General features: G+C 28.1%; 2 protein-coding genes across 4 annotated transcripts; one reads left to right on the top strand and one right to left on the bottom strand.

Annotated features, from left to right (window-relative positions):
- Nucleotides 1-532: 532 nt before the first annotated feature.
- On the top strand, nucleotides 533-4,404 carry LOC105144785 (putative serine protease K12H4.7). Its single transcript, XM_011053938.2, has 10 exons — nucleotides 533-839; nucleotides 921-1,102; nucleotides 2,538-2,721; nucleotides 2,809-2,857; nucleotides 2,919-3,054; nucleotides 3,237-3,303; nucleotides 3,365-3,581; nucleotides 3,667-3,799; nucleotides 4,038-4,207; nucleotides 4,295-4,404. Exons 1-10 carry the CDS (start codon nucleotides 642-644, stop codon nucleotides 4,402-4,404), a joined length of 1,446 nt encoding a protein of 481 aa, XP_011052240.1. The 5' UTR covers nucleotides 533-641.
- Nucleotides 3,829-15,177, bottom strand: LOC105144784 (clavesin-2). Of its 3 annotated transcripts, none has more exons than XM_011053935.2 (7): nucleotides 15,070-15,177; nucleotides 8,861-9,078; nucleotides 8,373-8,532; nucleotides 7,429-7,490; nucleotides 6,917-7,110; nucleotides 5,031-5,244; nucleotides 3,829-4,924 (listed from the first exon to the last, which is right to left on the bottom strand). In XM_011053935.2, the coding sequence occupies exons 2-7, from the start codon at nucleotides 9,033-9,035 to the stop codon at nucleotides 4,719-4,721; spliced, it is 1,011 nt and encodes a 336-aa protein (XP_011052237.1). In that variant the 5' UTR covers nucleotides 9,036-9,078; nucleotides 15,070-15,177; the 3' UTR covers nucleotides 3,829-4,718. The 3 variants fall into 3 exon arrangements, with proteins under 3 accessions (XP_011052237.1, XP_011052239.1, XP_087271610.1); XM_011053937.2 differs by lacking the exon at nucleotides 15,070-15,177 and adding an exon at nucleotides 14,980-15,055; XM_087415484.1 differs by lacking the exon at nucleotides 15,070-15,177 and adding an exon at nucleotides 14,989-15,006.
- Between the last annotated feature and the right edge of the window lie 4,344 nt (nucleotides 15,178-19,521).

Here is a 19,521-nt window from a genome sequence, read left to right as displayed (position 1 = left end):
AATCGCATTTCGATATCTGACCTGCTTTAAAGGGATAATTGAAATATTCTTTCTTATTTGATAACAAATATTTGATGTTTGTATAAACATATAATATCTTTATCTTTAATAAAATTAATTAATTAAAAAGGATAAGATCTCACAAATGCAGAATGACTACAAAATTCATACAAAATTTAGTTGCATTAAACGCCGATGTTAAAAGTTGTGTTCACAAATTCTTTGTCGAATACTTATGCTTTTTATTTAATTTCAGAATAGTTTCTGCTTAAATTCAATTGTTTTGCTATACGTTACGTAAGTTGTGTATTTAGCTAAAATGATACCTTTTATCGTGCGATAAAGATATATACAAATATCTGTGCCTCAAGCAATAGCACATTCTAGTCGATAGACATTCTTCAATTATCATTTTTGCTGTTTCTTATTATCGGAATATTTCCCGTTTCTTCTAAGAGTAGCTAATGCAATAAAGTGTCAGCGTTATCGATCATTAATGAAAGATATCGTATCGATTTGTACTGTTAGCCATAACTAAAAGAAGTGACAAGTAATAATCAGTCGCATTTCAGCGTTAATCTAGTGTACTTTAAAGTATATGAAACTTTCTCTGTTATACAATTGTGAACGAAAAACGGATTATGATCGCATTAAAAATATTGTTCGTTCTATGCTCAGTCCATCCCCTCGTCAACGGGGTAGGTTTTCGAGGATTTACTTTTAAAGGTTTGGAGGAGCCAGAATCATTAACAAAAAATGTAGGCACGAATATAGTTGAAAGTTGGATCACTCAGCCTCTCGATCATTTCAATCATCGCGACAATCGCACTTGGTCGATGGTAATTATCATCGTTGCTCAAAAAGCTTGTTTTATTTAAAACATTTATTTTTTTTATTAACACTAATCGATTGTTGTATAGCGTTACAAAGAAAATTCCGCATTTCTGAAGAAAAATGGCCCTATACTGATCATGATCGGCGGAGAATGGGAGATAACGAATGGATTTTTGCAAGGTGGACTGATGTACGAACTCGGCGTAAAATACCACGGTTTGATGTATTACACCGAACATCGGTTCTATGGACAGAGCAGACCAACGAAGTATGTAATCCGTAGCACTTTCCCCATAGCAAAAAAGGTCACGGTAACGTCACAGTAAAGTCATGGTGACATGCGAATATCTATTTTGTCACAAGTTTAACGGTGTGACATCATAGCAGAGTCATAGTGACGTGTAAATTTCTGCTTTGTCACATGTGTGATATCGTTATGAAGCTGTGATAAAAATTGCACTTCATTGCGACACTCCCATGCTGTGATACTCACAGATTAAGTGATATTCACAGATTAATACGTAATATCACAGTAATATCATTGTGATTTTTTGATAATCTCATTATATCACAATTTATCCGTGATTGTAGCAGGAAATAAAGGAGTTACTTTTCCGTTGCTTTTACAGTTACTTTTTATAATAATAATTTAATAATGATGTTATACAATTGTGAACGAAAAACGGATTATGATCGCATTAAAAATATTGTTCGTTCTATGCTCAGTCCATCCCCTCGTCAACGGGGTAGGTTTTCGAGGATTTACTTTTAAAGGTTTGGAGGAGCCAGAATCATTAACAAAAAATGTAGGCACGAATATAGTTGAAAGTTGGATCACTCAGCCTCTCGATCATTTCAATCATCGCGACAATCGCACTTGGTCGATGGTAATTATCATCGTTGCTCAAAAAGCTTGCAATTTTTATGACTGTGATGAATATCTAAACGCTGAGGTTACGCTAAGATTAGGAAAGTCACTACGCGTTATTTATTGAAAAAAAGTAATAAATAACATTACAAGTTACTAAAAAATTATTTAAAAAATGACAATTTACAAATTGAGTTATTTTTTTCAGTAATGAATGGTCTTTCTAATCCATTATAAGTGATTATTGACTATATTAAACTAAGAATATCAAATTATAAATGTGAGTACACAATCAATAAGAGGTAAATGCTTTTTAACGATCTAGTTGATGGATCTTAAGTGCTTGTATAATTCTATGTAAATTTATATACTATGTACATATGTAATCCTTTAAATTATGGGTTAAAATGATTTTTTGGTCTTGAAACACAAATTCCACTGAACAACTATACCGCAATAATATCGCAAGTTAAATTGACTATAGTAATTTAATAATTCAAAGCTCATAAGCATCTTAGAAACGATCTTAATAATGCTAAATAATATAATATATTAAAATCTGTAAACAATTTTATTGCGAAAAATATAATTATTCCAACTCTGGTGTTACATTGTCATCATAAAAAATTCGCAACATCATTATCAAATTGTTATTACAAGATAACTAAATAACAAGATAAATAATTACCTAACGATAATTACAGTAGTTATTTTTATTCCCTGACTTATAATAAGTCTATTGTAATATAAATGTGACTTTTTTGCTATGAGAGTTCTTTATCGTTTGACATTTAAAACCGATCTTTTAAATTAATATTGCACGATACAAATTTAGAGACATTAGCACAGAGAATTTACAATACTTAAACGCCGACCAGGCACTTGCCGATCTTGCTTATTTTATTGACACGAAGAAAAAGGAAAAGAACTTAGAAAAGAGTATCGTAATAGTAGTTGGTGGCTCTTATGCTGGAAATATGGCGGCGTGGGCACGCCTCAAATACCCCCATCTCATCCAAGTATTGTTCATATTATTTTCTTATTTATATACTTATATCTTAAAGATGGAAAAGAATTGGTAAATTAGAGAAAAATATTTTTCACAGGGAGCCTTAGCCAGCAGTGCTCCGGTTCGGGCAAAGGCTGATTTTTATGGTAAATTATTTGATCGACTGATAATCCCTAAAAATATTACTAAAATTACTTGATTTCATAGAATATTACGAGGTCGTGACAGATGCACTCGGCAAATACAGTAAAACGTGCATTGAATCTGTTAAAACTGCATTCGCATCGGTAGAGGAATTATTAGCCATGCGAGCCGGTCCACAAAAACTTAAACTTCTCTTCAAGTAAGCTTAAACATGATTTGGAATCCACGTGCTATTTGTTAGTTAATACCTAATTTGCGCTCGGACAATAAAGTAAAGAGGACAAATAATTTATAATAATCAGAAATCATAATTTTTTATTATTATTAATTTTTTATTATTTTTTTTATTTTTTATTTTTTTTTTATTAATATCGAGTTTAGATTATGTCACGTGCCTGACGTAAGGTCTTCTAGTGATCTTGGTTACTTCATGAATACGCTGTCAGAGGTACGTGAATAATTGAAGATATTGCTTCATCTGTTTCTATTCATTTTTATTTGAACTTTAGATATTTGCCGGAGTCGTTCAGTATAATAAAATCGAGAATAGCGAAACAGGAATTGCGGCATTGTGTAATAAAATGACAGCTAAGCATTTAGGCAGCCCCCTACAGAGACTCGCGCGTATCTTTTCGAATCAGAAAAAGTGTAACGATGTAAATTATAATAATTTTCTAAAGACATATCGAGAGATTTCGTGGGATTCGCCGGCAGCCACGAGTATCAGTGAGTTGAAATAGCTAACAAGATAAATTAAATTGCACATCATATATGACACGTATTGTACAACAAGATGATGTTTATTATACAGTGAGACAGTGGTATCATCAGACCTGCACGGAATATGGTTACTATCAAACGACAAACTCAAATAAATCAATCTTTGGAAAGCTGTTTCCCCTAAATTATTTCATCAATTTGTGTACCGATTTGTATGGCGATTAGTAAGTACTTAAAAAATAGCGACCTAATATTTTCCTTCTCAAGTGTCATTTATTTCCATGTTCATAATTTGTACAAATATTGTACGTGATACAAAATATATCTTCATAAAGAATATAGATTTCTTTAAATATCAAATAATTTATTATCGAACTTATGATTACTTAATTATAGTTAGTCGAAGTATTGAATAAAGTATTGAATTATTTTCAAAGTGAGAAACGCTAAACTCAATTTTAGTCATAATAAAAAGATACTGGATTCACATGTGAGAAGGACGAATATAATGTACGGAGGAAAATTACCGGATTTACGAAACGTCATTTTCACAAATGGAAATAGCGATCCATGGCATCCGTTATCGGTGCTCCAAGATCTAAATGCCTTTTCACCCGCTATTGTCATTAATGGTAATTATGCAACATACTGAGAAACATTAAAACTCTGCATTTTTTTTTAAATATAAGAAGATAATATAATAGTGGATTATTTTAAAGGATCTTCACACTGTCGTGATTTATATAGCGATGTAACCACGGATCCGGACAATTTGAAAGCAGCTAGAGCAAAGATTCGTAAAATAATTGGCAAATGGATTTCCTCATAAAAGTTCCTGTCAAATATCTTACGAATATGCCAAAAATTAATGATGTTTTTCTGTTGTATTTTCTCTGTTGTATTAATTGTAAAATCTTAATGAAAAGTTATGTACAATATCCGATATATAGTGCGATTCTAAATAATACTCATCAGTTATATTATATTGCACATTATTATCTACATAATACAAAAATAAAATTATGTTTTCTTGATACCAAGGCTAATCTAAAAGTCTGTGCGATTTCCAAAATCTATATCATGATCCCGTGCTGCTTATCTCTAAGTAGAAAATGTATTTATAAGTAAAGAACATTTAAGATATTAATCGACTTCGAGTTTTCTAAAGGAGCCACTTATACCGCACATCGTAGTATCATTGGATCCCACGCTGGAACAGCCGAATCCTTGTTTCAATGCCGAGACCGCACCTTCTCGCGCTTTCTCCGAGTACAGTTCAAGACAGACATTCATTTTATCGTTGTTCAGTAATATTGGTTTCGATGCCAATAATTCTTTCCGCCATAGATCTGCATTGAAAAAGAGGATTTAATTACTTTATTATCTTTTTCTACGATGAAACATGAAACAACACGACGTATAATGCTCAAAGAATACAATATGAAAATGAATTACCGATCATCTCTTTCATAGGGATAGTACCGCCATATTCCTTAGGCAGCATAGTGACATCGAGTTTGTGATTAATAGCATCCTCGAGGCTCGTATAAATCTTCACGCGATTTCTGATCTTTTCGGAAATCAATGACATCCCGAAATCCAAGGCAAATTTTACTGAGGGATGTGAGTTGATCCCATAGATTTCTTTATGTCTCATCGGTACAGTGCGCTAAAAACGAATTGTTATTATTATCGTTACCATTATTATTTTAGTATACACATTACACAATTTTTTCTTCAAAATTACGATAATCGCGCGAACGAACAACAAAAGCAATTTTTTGCCTTAAAACATTTTCTGCTTCAAAACATAGATGAAATACAAAAAGTAGTTTCTTATATTGTCATTATACTCTATCATTTTAGTTAGAACTTTAATTTATATATATTCATATATCAGGAAGACCGGAAAGTAATGTCGATTTTTTTTAAATGTCTTTGGTACGACTTTGAAGTACACAATGAGCTGATAAATGACAAACGAATATCGACATGCGACAAACGACATTACTTTCCGGTCCCCTTAATATTATATTATTTTGTTTAATATATTTATATAAATAGTTTAAAACATTAAAATCTGCATGCAAGCTACATATACATTCTCAAACATTTAATAGATGAAGAACCACATTTACATTAAATTTCTAGTTTATATAATTTTATCATTTCTGATTTTATGTGTAATTATACACATTATAAATGTGAAATTTAAAATACATAACAATGGAATATATTTATAAGAAAGAATAATGAAGTAACGTGCATTTTTCGAATCGGTGATAATTTGTCTCTACGAAGATAAAATTTCTTCTATAATTATCAGCATTTACATTAATCAAAAACTATTTAAAAATATACAGTTATTATAATTTCTTACAAAAAAAAATCAAATGTTGCTTAAAAAGAAATCATTTTTTTTATTAAGATTAATTATTTTGGAAACCTGGATGTCCTAAAGAAATTTGACTTTGTGGCATCGTTTTTAACATTCAAATCTATGTATAAAAAATACCTTATCTAGTTCAAAATAATATTTTTGCTGCAAACTAGTGAGAGCGAATAAAATTTGATTCCATTTGTAAACTTTTTTTATATTTTTTTAGAAGTCTTTTTCTAGAAGGTAAAGTATTTTTTAGTTAAACAATAAAATACTTATGCAAACGTATATTTCCAAATTGATCTGCAGTATAGCAGAAAAAATACTGTTTCAATAATTTGTTAGTAGAAATCCATTTATATTCTTCATAACTCAACTCTTCATAAATAAGCTTTATTTTATTCTTTTTAAATAGGTTCTTAAAAATCTTTTAACTTAAATCAATTTCGTAATAGACAAAAGATGTAAAACTGGTTTTTATGTCTTATGTTTTGAAAAATTCTGAAATTTTGTTGCATGGCATCATCTAAACTCACAACTGAATCAATTATATTTCAATGAAGAAAATGAAACATTTTTGCGGAAATCAAACATAATAGTTTTGTTGGTTAAATAAGATATATATCAGAAATAAAAGAGACATAATTATCTGTAATTATTTGTAAAAAAATATTATCCTAAGTAATCAAATGAAGCAAATAATAAAGAATTTTAGACAAGATTTAAAAATGGATTAAACTTTAAATGAGAAGATTGTTACGCAAATATTTAAACGTCTATATTTGACTTAAAAATATTTAAGTAAATTTACAGTAATACTAGAAAATTAGAATTAGAAGAATTAGAAAATAATAAGCTTGGATTAAAAGATACTCCATTATTAAATTTATTATCTATTTGATTTCATTCATTAAACTTATGTCAATTTAATATATTTACGATTACATATATTTTATCTCACCTCGCCGTTTTTTACGATGCGCACTGCTTCTTTGGGAGTAAATAGTGTCAAATGAGGGAAACTAACACCGGCACCATCGGTGAAATGAACATAGCCATGCACTTGACTCTCCTCATCTTCCATTAACGTTTCGTAAGTGATAGCATGGATCTTGCACATGTCCACATTCGTGTATTTGTGAGGATCAAATACGCCTTGGACGGAAATTACATATACGAACGAATTACATATACGAATCAATAAACGTGACGAAGAGAAACATACAAAATTATTATGTATAGCTTTTTATGCACTTTTAAACTGTTTTACAGTTTTTGTAAAATAATTACGTAATAAATAGTATTTCATTGAAATAAACAAATTAACGGGAGAAGTGCAAAATTCCGAATATTTTCAATATTTTATATCTGTTATTTTACTTTACTATTAAATTTATATAATAACATTTATGTAATAACATTCAGCGTTCTGTACATATAAAGTACAATATAATATAAAGTACAAACATATACCTGGTCTAGCGATTATAACACGACGACCTTTTGCATCACGGCCGGGTGCAGCAAAGAGATATCTAAAAGAAGAGATTGTAAAATGGTCTAGTAAATAAAAAACTTAAAATAACATTTTAAAATATTGGCTGCGTTTAGCAGAGAAAACTAATTAGTGAACGCCATTAATTTTATATGAATTTTTTATGCATGTTCTTATATAACATTTTATAAATATTTTTTAAATATTAAAAAAATATTTTAATAATATTATTTCAAATAAATAAATTATAATGTAATACAGAATGTCGAAACAACAACGAACCAAATTATATTTAAAAAATTCTTAGACTCTCTTAATTAAACTAATAAATTAAGATAAGAGTGAACATATATATTTTGAGAATCACACGCAATTGTTGGTACACAAGTGTAGATAATTATTTTATTTCCATTTCTTTTATTTCATATGTTTTTCTCTACACCGAGCAGCATCAGTAAATATCATCAAATTTTTATATTTCTCTACTCCATTTTAGCAGCTCGAACACATCACTGGTATAGATAAATGTATTTTCTTTGCATTAAATGTACTATTCCTCTCTTGTTGAAAACGAGTTGAAAAACGTGGATCAATTATAATAATTATATTAATAATTATATTAATAATTATATTAATCAATTATAATTATATTAATAATTTACAATTGCATAATTAGCATAAATATATATAACAAATAATGAATTGAACAGAGTATATTTAACACACGTTAATTAAGCTCCGATAGTTTCTCACGATATATATATTTGAATTGTTATTCACATATTAGAGCTTATTTTAATACATTATTCAATTATTTTTTAAAAACATCATTCTAATAACATTGTTGAAATTTTGTTTATTGGAGAATTCTATGATTAATAAAACAATATCATAAAATAACATAAAAATAACATAAAAATACCCCAGTGATAGTAACTCCTCCATATTCGGTTCTGTGAAATCCAATGCATGGAATGCTTGTTGATACACCTGGCGAAGCAGCAAGTATCTTTCAGTAGCCTCCTGAGCCATCGGGACATTGAATTTCTTGCATCGCAAGAATTTTAGTAAAAATCGTGCATCTAATAAAAGATAACAAATTAGCCACACTATTGATACATATCATGTGCAATTTCAGGTTCGAGAGTGCTTGTTAAAATATCTATAAAATTACCCCTATAATCTTACAAAATCGTGGAGCGATTATGGCCACTTACGGACTTATGCAATTAGTTATTATCAATGTAATCATATTTTTAATTGGATATTAGTTGAATATTAGATATTTAATTGGATTTTTAGTCAAATTACTGTGTTTTTTACAAGTTCTTTTTCCAAGGTAAATTGACAAGGATAATTTATCTTTACGCTAATATTCGCGTTGATTGCCATTTGATGATATAGCCTCACCGAGACGACAATTTTGAATGCGCGGATTCATTTTGATCCAATTGCGCATCTGTTCGAGAGCCTGATCTCTGGTGTTTTTGTCCTCTCTGAGCTCCTCTTTCGCTATCTTCTGAGTTTCTATTGAGAGAGGGCATTCATAAGTGTCCTCATCGGCTACCCATTCGACTGCTCCCATCTTGCTTTTGTTCGAAAGACGTTAATGATTTATTTACAGACACCTGGAAATATTGTTGATATTTTTATTAAATTTTTATTATATTTATATAATTGAAAATTATTACAGGAAGATAATAAATAAGAATAAATATTAAGAATAATAAGAATATTCTCGTTAAGTAATAACACGCGCAAATTCCGAAAAAGGAATCGTGTATTTTATTGAGAAATATAATTTGCATACGACAAACATACTTACAGCATAAATTAGCATAGCAAAAATTCAAATTTTACATATTTTTAAACAGATATCTTTTTTATTTTTCTCACGTTATTTGTTTTATCTTTTTGAAAATCTTTGCGAAAAAAATACGACGATAAAAGAAGTAAAACTTAAAAATCAGTCTTAAAATTTTTTATGAATATATAACAAATTTTAAGACTGTGATTTTTAAGTTTTACTTCTTTTATCGTCGTATTTTTTTCGCAAAGATTTTCAAAAAGATAAAACAAATAACGTGAGAAAAATGAAAAAGATATCTGTTTAATTAAAAATATGTAAAATTTGAATTTTTGCTAAAAATATGTAAAATTTGAATTTTTAATTAAACAGATATCTTTTTCATTTTTCTCACGTTATTTGTTTTATCTTTTTGAAAATCTTTGCGAAAAAATACGACGATAAAAGAAATAAAACTTAAAAATCACAGTCTTAAAATTTATATATTCATAAAAAAAAATTTGAATTTTTGCTATGCTAATTTATGCTGTAAGTATGTTTGTCATATGCAAATTATATTTCCCAATAAAATACACGATTCCTCTTTCGGAATTTTGCGCGTTGGGTGTTATTACCTACTTAACGAGAATATTTATTCTTATTTATTATCTTCTTGTAATAATTTTCAATTTAATTATGCGCGGTACGGCGTGTTTTCACTTTTTTCCGAGACGCCAAACGATACCGTTTGGTGACCGGCTAACACAGTTTCTGTTCAATGGCGAAGGTGTCCGGAAGAAATGTGCTCGTTTCTTTCACTTCGTTGGAAAGGAGCGGATCGGTTGCGTCGTCAGCCGATTGGACGAGAAGTCTCGGACCTTTCGTCAGTTTATGACATAACGATTAGCGTGGTACCATCGCGCTTGAGCCACGTGCTTAAGTCAGGGCGTTTATAGTATGCACCGACCTGTTTCGCAATAACTTTCTCCGATTATGCAATTACCGGTTGTTCACCTATCTTTGTTCACCTATCTTTGTTCACCGAAACAAACTGCTGGCGCGCGACTCCCGTGGGAGATGTGTCATTACCATCTTGTCACATTAATTTTATTATTCCTGTCTCACAATTGTTGTTTCAAGCGTTATTGCGGTGATGGACAATCCCATTTTTCTCTTGCGACACGAAGCGAAAAAGCTATTCAGGACACAATTATAATATAGATATAAATTTTAATAGAAAAGATAACATCAAGTTGAAATCATTTTAAGAAAAATCATAATGATTTAATTCACTTTTGATGATGATTTTATATAAATTCTTGATATGACAATGATTGAAATTTTTAATTAACTTTTTTAATTAACTTTTTTAACTAAAAAGATCATTTAAAAATCATTGCCATATTTATTACAAAATCATCATCAAAAATGTACATTATTATTAGGTGCGCAACTAAGTTCTCGCTGTTATTTTGATGAAAATGCATCAAAATAACAGCGAGAACTTAGTTGCGCACCTAATATAATTTTGATGACATTATTATAATTTTTTTCTTAAAATAATTAATTTTTTAACTAAAAAAACTTTTAAAGTCATTGTCATTTTAATAATTTATTAAAAAAAATAACATCAAATGTATATATTATATATATATATATATATATATATATATCAAATAATTATTATAATTTTAAAAATAACTTCTACTTGATGTTATCTCGCTCTTATTATGATTCTGTGTGCTATCTGTACGGAAGAAAGATCTGACTGCATAGGTTGGAAATCTCATAAATTTAATCAAAAGTTGCAGATTAGATAATTAAATCTATTAAACATTTTAATCGAGATATACCCACAAATTCAGTTACGGTAATTAAAATTCTGATTGTATGATCTATAAACGAATTTTATTTGTACTTCCCAATCATAAATATCAATTAAAATAACATAACATTAATGTTATCATCTCACATTCAACAATATAAATGCAATACAACACATGTATTACATATAACAATTACGTTGTTAAACGTAAAATTTCATCCCAAGCAGAATAACAAGTCACGATAACATTAAAATGACATTAAAATGAATGTTATTGATTGTAAGATAACTTCTATTAATCATTTTGCCATTAAATATCACTTTGATGTTATGACAACTTGTGTTCTGCTTAGGATATTATGTTTATTATTTTTAATTTGAGGGTCTTGTTAGTGTAACTAAAATATTTTTTTCAGTGGAGAATAAGACATCCATACAAAATTGGAACACTGTCTTTTTATGTAGCGCAAGAATCATTTCACCATAAAATTAACTATTCACTTTCTCTTCTCTAAGTTGCGTTTATTATTGAAAGAGATAGATTGCTTGTTTTCTCGTCTGGACCACTCACTTCTATTTCTTCAATCATGGATCTCCGTATATTAGAGCGAGGGTAATTAAGGTTGTATAACTTTGTTGCAATACTGTCTTTACATATTGCAAGCGTAACTGGACCCACAAAAATAATATAAAGCATACGTAACATCTGTAAAGTTATGTCATCGCTTGTAGAACGTCAAGTTTTGTAGAGTCAAAAATAAAAAGATTTACCGATAAGAGCAGGTGAATGCATCTATAAGATGCATGTCAGGTTTCAAGAAAACTATTAATAAAAAGAAAGAAGAGAAAAGTAGCCATCGTCGAATAATAGGAACATTAGTGTCGAGATACTATCATGTCTCTGGATACGTATCTTGCTCTATGCTATATCCGTGTCCGTCTTACGGCGATGAACGTAATCACGACACACGCACAAAGCATACTGTAATTATGATAGAGCCGGTTAAAGGTATACTATCTTCTTCCGCGTAGAAAGTGCCACTTATCACGTACTACTCGCGAGCTTTCATCTCTCAAGCGTTGTCGGTCGCGCACGTAAGAGCTTTTTTTTTATATGAGACTAAGTTACGTCGATTACGTCGATTACATCACGTCGATATCTATCCTTTCGTTTTTATGTCGTTGCACGAGAGAAGATTTTACCGCTCATTATTACAGCATGATGATCATGTAATATTATATACTTATTTTCATATATTACGATAATTATGTCACGATTTTTACGATCAGTTAATTTTGTTGTAGTCCATTAAATAAGCAAGATAAATATCTCGCACTCTTTGAACCCGAATTTAAAATATTATTTTGCAATCAAAAATGACTATTTGCGTTCCATTTTCAACCTTTAGCGTCGGCCTTTATGACCAAGGATGAGACAAGGATGGATTACTCCGAAGATCATTGTGCAATTAAAATTCACGCAACGTTAATCGATTCGACAAATTATTCTGGCGAACGTGATTGGAAAGCTTATCGCTGACGTCACAGACAATGTCATTATGTTGTCGCCGTATAATTGTAAATTTCAACCCTTAAGCGTGATGTAATTTGTGATTTAAATATTAAAAATGATTTAACTAATAAAATATTAATATTGATATTTCAAACGTATAATTTATTAATTTTTCAATAAAAGAAAAGCTCTAATTATCGGAATATTCGCAATAACAAATTTGTGTGTAATTTATTATGCATTACGATATTCGCGCAATTCTTTTTAAAGTAATTACCCATAATGAGATATACTTTATTTCAACATTGGCTGCGTTCGGAAACGTTGCTCGAATGCCTCCGATGCCTCGAACTCATCATCTGTCCTTATTTAACATTAAATGTTAAACAAGGACAGATGATGAATCCGAGGCATCGGAAGCATCCGAGCGACGCGTCGCAACGTTTCCAAACGCAACCATTATCTTAATTTTATTGTTTTTTTAAATAAATTATGACAAAATAAACGTTGATACAGTGTATCTTTTAGATAAAGAAGTTCTTTAATTGTGAAATAGTATAGTACTCATTCAATAAATAAGTTTTACTTGGCAAATTTAGTACATCTTTAAGCTATACATGTATATATATATATATATATATATATATATATATATATATATATATATATTACATCTCACTTGAGTAATGTAGGATTAAAACGCTAATATAAAATCGTAAATATATAATTATAACAAATATGGTTTATAAATCAAAACTTACAAAAAGAAGAAAAACTACAACACAAGATATTGTTTGTGATATTTAATAAATCATTACATTAATAAAAAATTTTTCTTTAGATGTTTCAGTCACAATCACAAGGCCATCTTCATAAAAGAACAAATATCAGTAAAACGCAGAATTTATATAAATCTGATCATTAAATTTAATAAAGCCGTCAAAAATAGAAATATGCATAAATTATTTATGTATACATATTTATCTTGTAAAGGTTATGAAACATAGTCAGCGCCAATTACCATATTGTAAATTATGTAAAATAAAAATTTCTAGATTCAAATTAAAAAATGGCCAGATTGTGGCCGAACGTCTAAAGAAAATTTTTTATTAATGTAATGATTTAAAAACAATATTTTGTGCTGTGGTTTTATGTTCTTCTTTTTGTAAGTAAAATTATAAAACTGAAACACAGACATCTTGATGACTGATCTTTGATTCTTGAGAACATAATTGATTACTGTATAAATTATAATATATATGTATTCCTAAAATTTTTATATACTCTATAAATTTTTATCGATTTAAATTTTATCTTTCCATTATCTTTAGAACAGGAAATCATGCATCAAGTATTTTAGTTATTAAATTAAAGTGTATCATATTCTGATAAGACAAATTAAAATAAAAATCTTGTCTATACTATTTCCATTTCCAAATTTAAATTTTTTATGATTTCCTAATATTTATTTTATAATTAAAAAAGATAAAAAAATGTAGACACTGAAAAACAACGATTACTAAGGGAATCAAAACAAATTATGCTGTAAAAATCTCTTTTTAAACTCCTAAAATATGCTCTGTGAAATTGAAAAAAATGCTCTAAAGAAAGGAAAATATACATTTAGAAATTATTTTTTATCGCACAAATTTTCAAATTATTAATTTTATTTATAATAACAAAGTAAAATAAATTTGATAGAATTTGTTTACATTAAAAAAAAATGTAATTAGTCTTACGGCATTAAAATTAAACAAATACATATTATTTATTATAGTGACTCTAAAGAGAGAGAGAGAGAGAATCTTTGATGTTATGTATTGTATGACACAGAAATATAGAAGATTGAACGTAAAAGCGCGAAATCTTTTTCTCTTTGTGATTTCTCTGACATCACTGCGCAATACATTGCGGCGTGTAGGAATCATTTATCTAATCAATTCCTTTTTCAAAAATATAAAATATGATGTAGCATATTTCTGATTAACAACTGATTTCAGAAATCCTATTTATTGTTACATCAGGAAAAACTAATTATAAATTTAAATTAAAACACGATGAGAAATACAATGATGAATACAATAAAAATAAAAAAAATATATAAATATTGTGCACGTATGGGCGAAATATGCAAAAATATGCTCTTGCGTGTGAAATATGCAAAATATGCTGTAACATATAAAACTCAAAATGTATAATATGAAACAAATTTATATGTTTTATCATAGTTTATTTCTTTTTTAATCAAACAAAAATCATGCCATATGCATATTTTGATTGTCTTAATGATTACTATAAGAAAAAATAAACCAATTTCACACAAATGATTAAAAATAAGATATGCTAAGTAAGTATTTAATTAAAATTATATAAATTAATAAAAAAAGTCCTATTTTCACGCTTACTCAATCTACCTCTTGAGGAACCGCGCGCGAAACCGAAGCGATGAGGATCTATGTCTTAAGCACTTATCCTATATGATTATATGAACGTACTCCGATTGTCGAGCTCCAGGTGCACACTTGGAAGCGACTGCCCCACTCTTGCTGGTCAATGGCTCTTTTATAATTTCCAGCCCGTTGCCCTTCCTCCACACCTCTTTTCCAATCGCGAACGAGTGTGTCCTCGCGGAGACCCGCGAATCCTTCAGAGTACAAGAAGGTGACCTCGCCTTTGTTCCTAACGCATGGAGAATCAAACGTAATCCAACTTTCCCGTTTAAGCTCCGTCGAATGTGAACTCGCAGACTATGCTTGCTTTCTACCCTCTTTTATAGATACTTAAATAGTATACATGTATAGAATGCGGCTCTATCAATTTCATAACAATCCCCGACTGTATATTCGAGTTAGTCCGGATGCCGATCATCTTCTAGCTGACTCGACATCCGGTTCAACCGGTTAGTTGAAGGTGAATCTGATACAAGGAAAATTTTTATAAAGTTCATTTACTCTAATTGTGATAACTATATATGTTTCGCGTAGCAGAATGCAACCTATGGCGTATTAACGTGATGCAGTGATGTTGTTCGTTAATATATAAAATAGGAAATGTTAACATAACAGTAATAATAACTATAATTAAAGGATATTAGATGTTAAAATAATAATAATAATAATAACTGTAATTAAAGAATATTAATGAAAATAATTACAGAAAATGTGATACAGCAAAGACACAATATATAAAGTTGCACATACAATAAACGAAGTTTAACCATTTAATGCTGCTTGAAATCTAAACCTAAACCTGAAAGCTATAATTACAATAAGTTGGAAAGCTAAGGCTAAAGTGGTATATTAAAAGAAACTGCAAATTAATAGCTGACAATTCAAATATAGATAATAATATCAAATATAGATAATATAAATTAATTAAATAGTAAAGCACAAAGAAGACATTAATAACGAAAAAATAATGTATTACCGTTCGAAAGGTACAGATATAGATATTGTGTGGGAAAAATATTTAGTTACAAATATAGATATAATTTTCAAAAATTATCTGGGTATAAATACAGATACAGTATAGAAGTACCTGAAAAATTTAGATATATTTTATACTTCTAACAAAAAAAAAAGAGAAAAGAACGGAAAAAGAAAACAACAAGCTGCGTAAACAAATTGTATTTTATATGAAACTATTATTTATGTAATACATACAAAAATATTTGAATAATGAAAATTATAATTGTACATACGTCATCGCTATGCACGTCATGTATTTTATAAAATATCTTATTTTTTGTTTTTATTTGAATCTTTAAAGTTGTTTGCTTGATCTCTATTCAAAATAAAAATTTAAAAGTCCTGATAAAGATATGATAAAGATATGAATAAGTAAAAAAAACTTAGTTTAATTTCCGACTTACAATGTTAAAAATGTACAGACTAAGAAAACTTAGTTCAACTTTTAATTTCCAATGGTAGAGATTACAAAACAATTACTAACACGACAAATTACAATTTTTCTGTTCATAATAGGTTATAACACTTTATGTTTGAAATCGATCTAAAGAGGAGTACACGTTGCATGACCAATTTGCCACTCTTTTAAAGCTGATATTACATTTGTACGAAATTTTTCAAGCATATTAATTGGCTATAGACCAAAAAGATTCGAAAACCTCTTTATCCTGCAGCCAATCAACAGGCTTGAAAAGCGTAAAACGGATAAATATTAGTCTTTGGATGGAATGAATATATTAGCCCCTGTCGTACGACAAAGTTTTAAGTTCATTGAGTACACAAAAAAAAATTCTGTCATTTAGCATGTTAATGTCAGAGGATTTTTCATTTATATACAATCTCAAGAAAATACTTTATAAAATAAAGAAATTTCATATAATCATAAAGTGCTGAATTTTAAATTGCAACTTGATAACAAATTTTTTATGAATATGTATAAATATACGCGCATAATATTCATAAACATATATAATTATATGAAATGTCCATACATATTCATGTATCTTTTTTTCTTTTGTAAAATTGCCTTTTATAATAAAAATAATAATACTAATGAAAACAATTAAAAATAATTAAAAAGGTAATTTTCGCACTATTTGTTTTAGAAAAAAATCAAGTTTATAGAAATGTAAAAAAATTACTTACGTATAATTATGTACTTACATATACTTATGTATAAAATTATACATAATTATGAGCAATTTTTATATATGAGCAATTTTTTTTTACATTTTTCCAAACTTTTTTTTTTCTATAACAAACAATGCGAAAATTATCTCTTTAATTATTTTTTATGTTTTCACATTACTATTATTGTTTCTATTACACTAAAAAGTAATTTTATAAAAAAAGAAGGATATATAAACATGTATGGACATATAATTATATATAATTATATATAATTATACACATTTATGAATATTTATGCGTGTCATGTATGTTTATACATATTCATGCATGAAAAATTTTTTAATATTTTTTTAGGAATCCTCTTAATAAAAAAATATCTTGCATATCAATGAAAGAATATCTGAATATGCACGATAGAACGTAAATGACAATCTTCTGCTAACAAATAAGCATGCCGCTAGTATCTTGTACATCCTCTCTCTGATGAAAATAAAAATCAGAGCGTAAGTTGAATGTAATAGGAGAGTAACAGAAACGTAAACAAAACTTCTAGAAGACGAAAATTGAAACAATGAAATGTAAAAGAAGCATTTACATTTCTTTTACATTTTGATGTTTCAATTTTCACCTCCTAAAAGTTTCGTTTACGCTTCTGTTACTTTCCCATTACATTCAATTTACGATCCTATTTTTATTTTCATCAGGGCTTATTTCAAAAGATTATTCGAGTTATTGTAATAGAATTTTTATAGAAGAATTTATTTTTAATCATAGCTTATGTGTCCTCATTTTTATAGATGAATACGTATTATAAATACACACTCCTGATTCATGTAACATTTTTCTGCTTAGAGGAAATGCTAAGAATTTTCCGCTTATCGGTAAAATATTTCTTTGGGTATATAAGATAGAGAGATTCGACAATTTTTCTTTCTTGCAGCCAATCAATAGGCTTGAAATGCTTTGTTATACGACAAATGTAACATTTGCCTTTTTCTATGAGATTCTTTGAGAATCATTCACTAAATAGTAAAAACCAAAATTACTTAGATGATAAAATACTTGCACAACGTTGAGAATTAGAGAAAAACGATAATTTATATAATAATCAAATATTAAGTTTCTAATATAATAACATAATAAGTAAAAATAAATTATGTATTGTACCTAAACCTAAAAGATATTATACAAAAAATATCCAGGTACAGGTACAAGTATCTTGCCTATAAGAATCTAGGTATTTAGATACAACTAAAGTATCTATAAGATACTGTATCAGATACTTTTATCTCGATAGATTCCAACACTGATGTTAAATAAAAATCGACTGATGAAATAAAACACACGAGTGAAAAACGCTATATTCAATCAAAGTGATATTCGATCATCGTATATAATAATATTTTTTGTGAATTTATTCAATTTGCATATCATATAAAATAATATAACAAAATAATACAATAATTATAAAAGATGTAACAATAATAGCAGCACATAAATAATTTTGAAAAGGATAATTAAAAAAAATAAAACTAGAAAAAAAATGTAGAATAAGATATACAGCTTATACAAACGGCTTAAAAAAAATTAACTGGTGAATTGCCCAATTTATGTTTGCATGAGCAGTAAATTTGATGGGGTACAATTGACGCAGTCATTACACTTAGAAAAAATTGTATTTGACTATAGCACACAATATCATGTAATAAGATTAAGATAACAGCAAGTAGAAGTCATTTTAAGAAACATCATAATAATATCATTTGATACACTTTTTTTTATGATAATTTTATGTAAATTCTTGACATTATAATTTTTAAGCGATTTTTTTGAAATGGCTTCTTGATGTCATCTTGAACTTATTATTTTTTGATCTGTCTAAATAATCTTAGATAGCATACAATATATTTACAAAACATTTACAAAAGTATTTGTAAGATTTATTAAATAAATTTTATATAAAAATTTTATATAAAATTATTTGTAAGATTTATTTTTAATATTTTGTAAATATTTTTATCTTAAATCATAAATATTTATATTTATTAAATCATAAATATGAAATATTTATAGTACACATTATGTAAATGCTATGAAAAAAATATATTTAATAAAACATTATAGTTCAACTAAAAAATATTAATTTATATTTAGTATAAATATTAGATAATGTTTTCGAATAAAGTTAAATAATACCTACTAAATATTTACGAATATTTATCATAAATCTGTACTATCTGTACTGGGATTACATAATTACGGAATAGGAACTGTATTTTTATAATTATTACTGCTATAGTGTGTGTTAATAATAATAATTATACATATTAAAAGTTCTAACAAAAAAAT

Source organism: Acromyrmex echinatior, chromosome 18 (assembly GCF_024713525.1).
Source record: "Acromyrmex echinatior isolate Ae372 chromosome 18, ASM2471352v2, whole genome shotgun sequence".
NCBI classification, from domain to species: domain Eukaryota; kingdom Metazoa; phylum Arthropoda; class Insecta; order Hymenoptera; family Formicidae; genus Acromyrmex; species Acromyrmex echinatior.
The sequence above is the reverse complement of the archived record's forward strand: the minus strand, read 5'-3'. Positions and strand labels throughout refer to the sequence as shown.

What these genes read in the sequence shown, in the direction of transcription:
- LOC105144784 (XM_011053935.2), bottom strand. Translation starts at nt 9,035, where the DNA reads ATGGGAGCAGTCGAATGGGTAGCCGATGAGGACACTTATGAATGCCCT. An exon ending in GAGGAGTTACTATCACTGGG is followed by an intron (nt 7,491 to 8,372) that starts GTATTTTTATGT and finishes CTCTTCTTTTAG; the next exon opens with ATATCTCTTTGCTGCACCCG. An exon ending in CCCTATGAAAGAGATGATCG is followed by an intron (nt 4,925 to 5,030) that starts GTAATTCATTTT and finishes TTTTCAATGCAG; the next exon opens with ATCTATGGCGGAAAGAATTA.
- LOC105144785 (XM_011053938.2), top strand. Translation starts at nt 642, where the DNA reads ATGATCGCATTAAAAATATTGTTCGTTCTATGCTCAGTCCATCCCCTC. An exon ending in GCCGGCAGCCACGAGTATCA is followed by an intron (nt 3,582 to 3,666) that starts GTGAGTTGAAAT and finishes TTTATTATACAG; the next exon opens with TGAGACAGTGGTATCATCAG. An exon ending in ACCCGCTATTGTCATTAATG is followed by an intron (nt 4,208 to 4,294) that starts GTAATTATGCAA and finishes ATTATTTTAAAG; the next exon opens with GATCTTCACACTGTCGTGAT.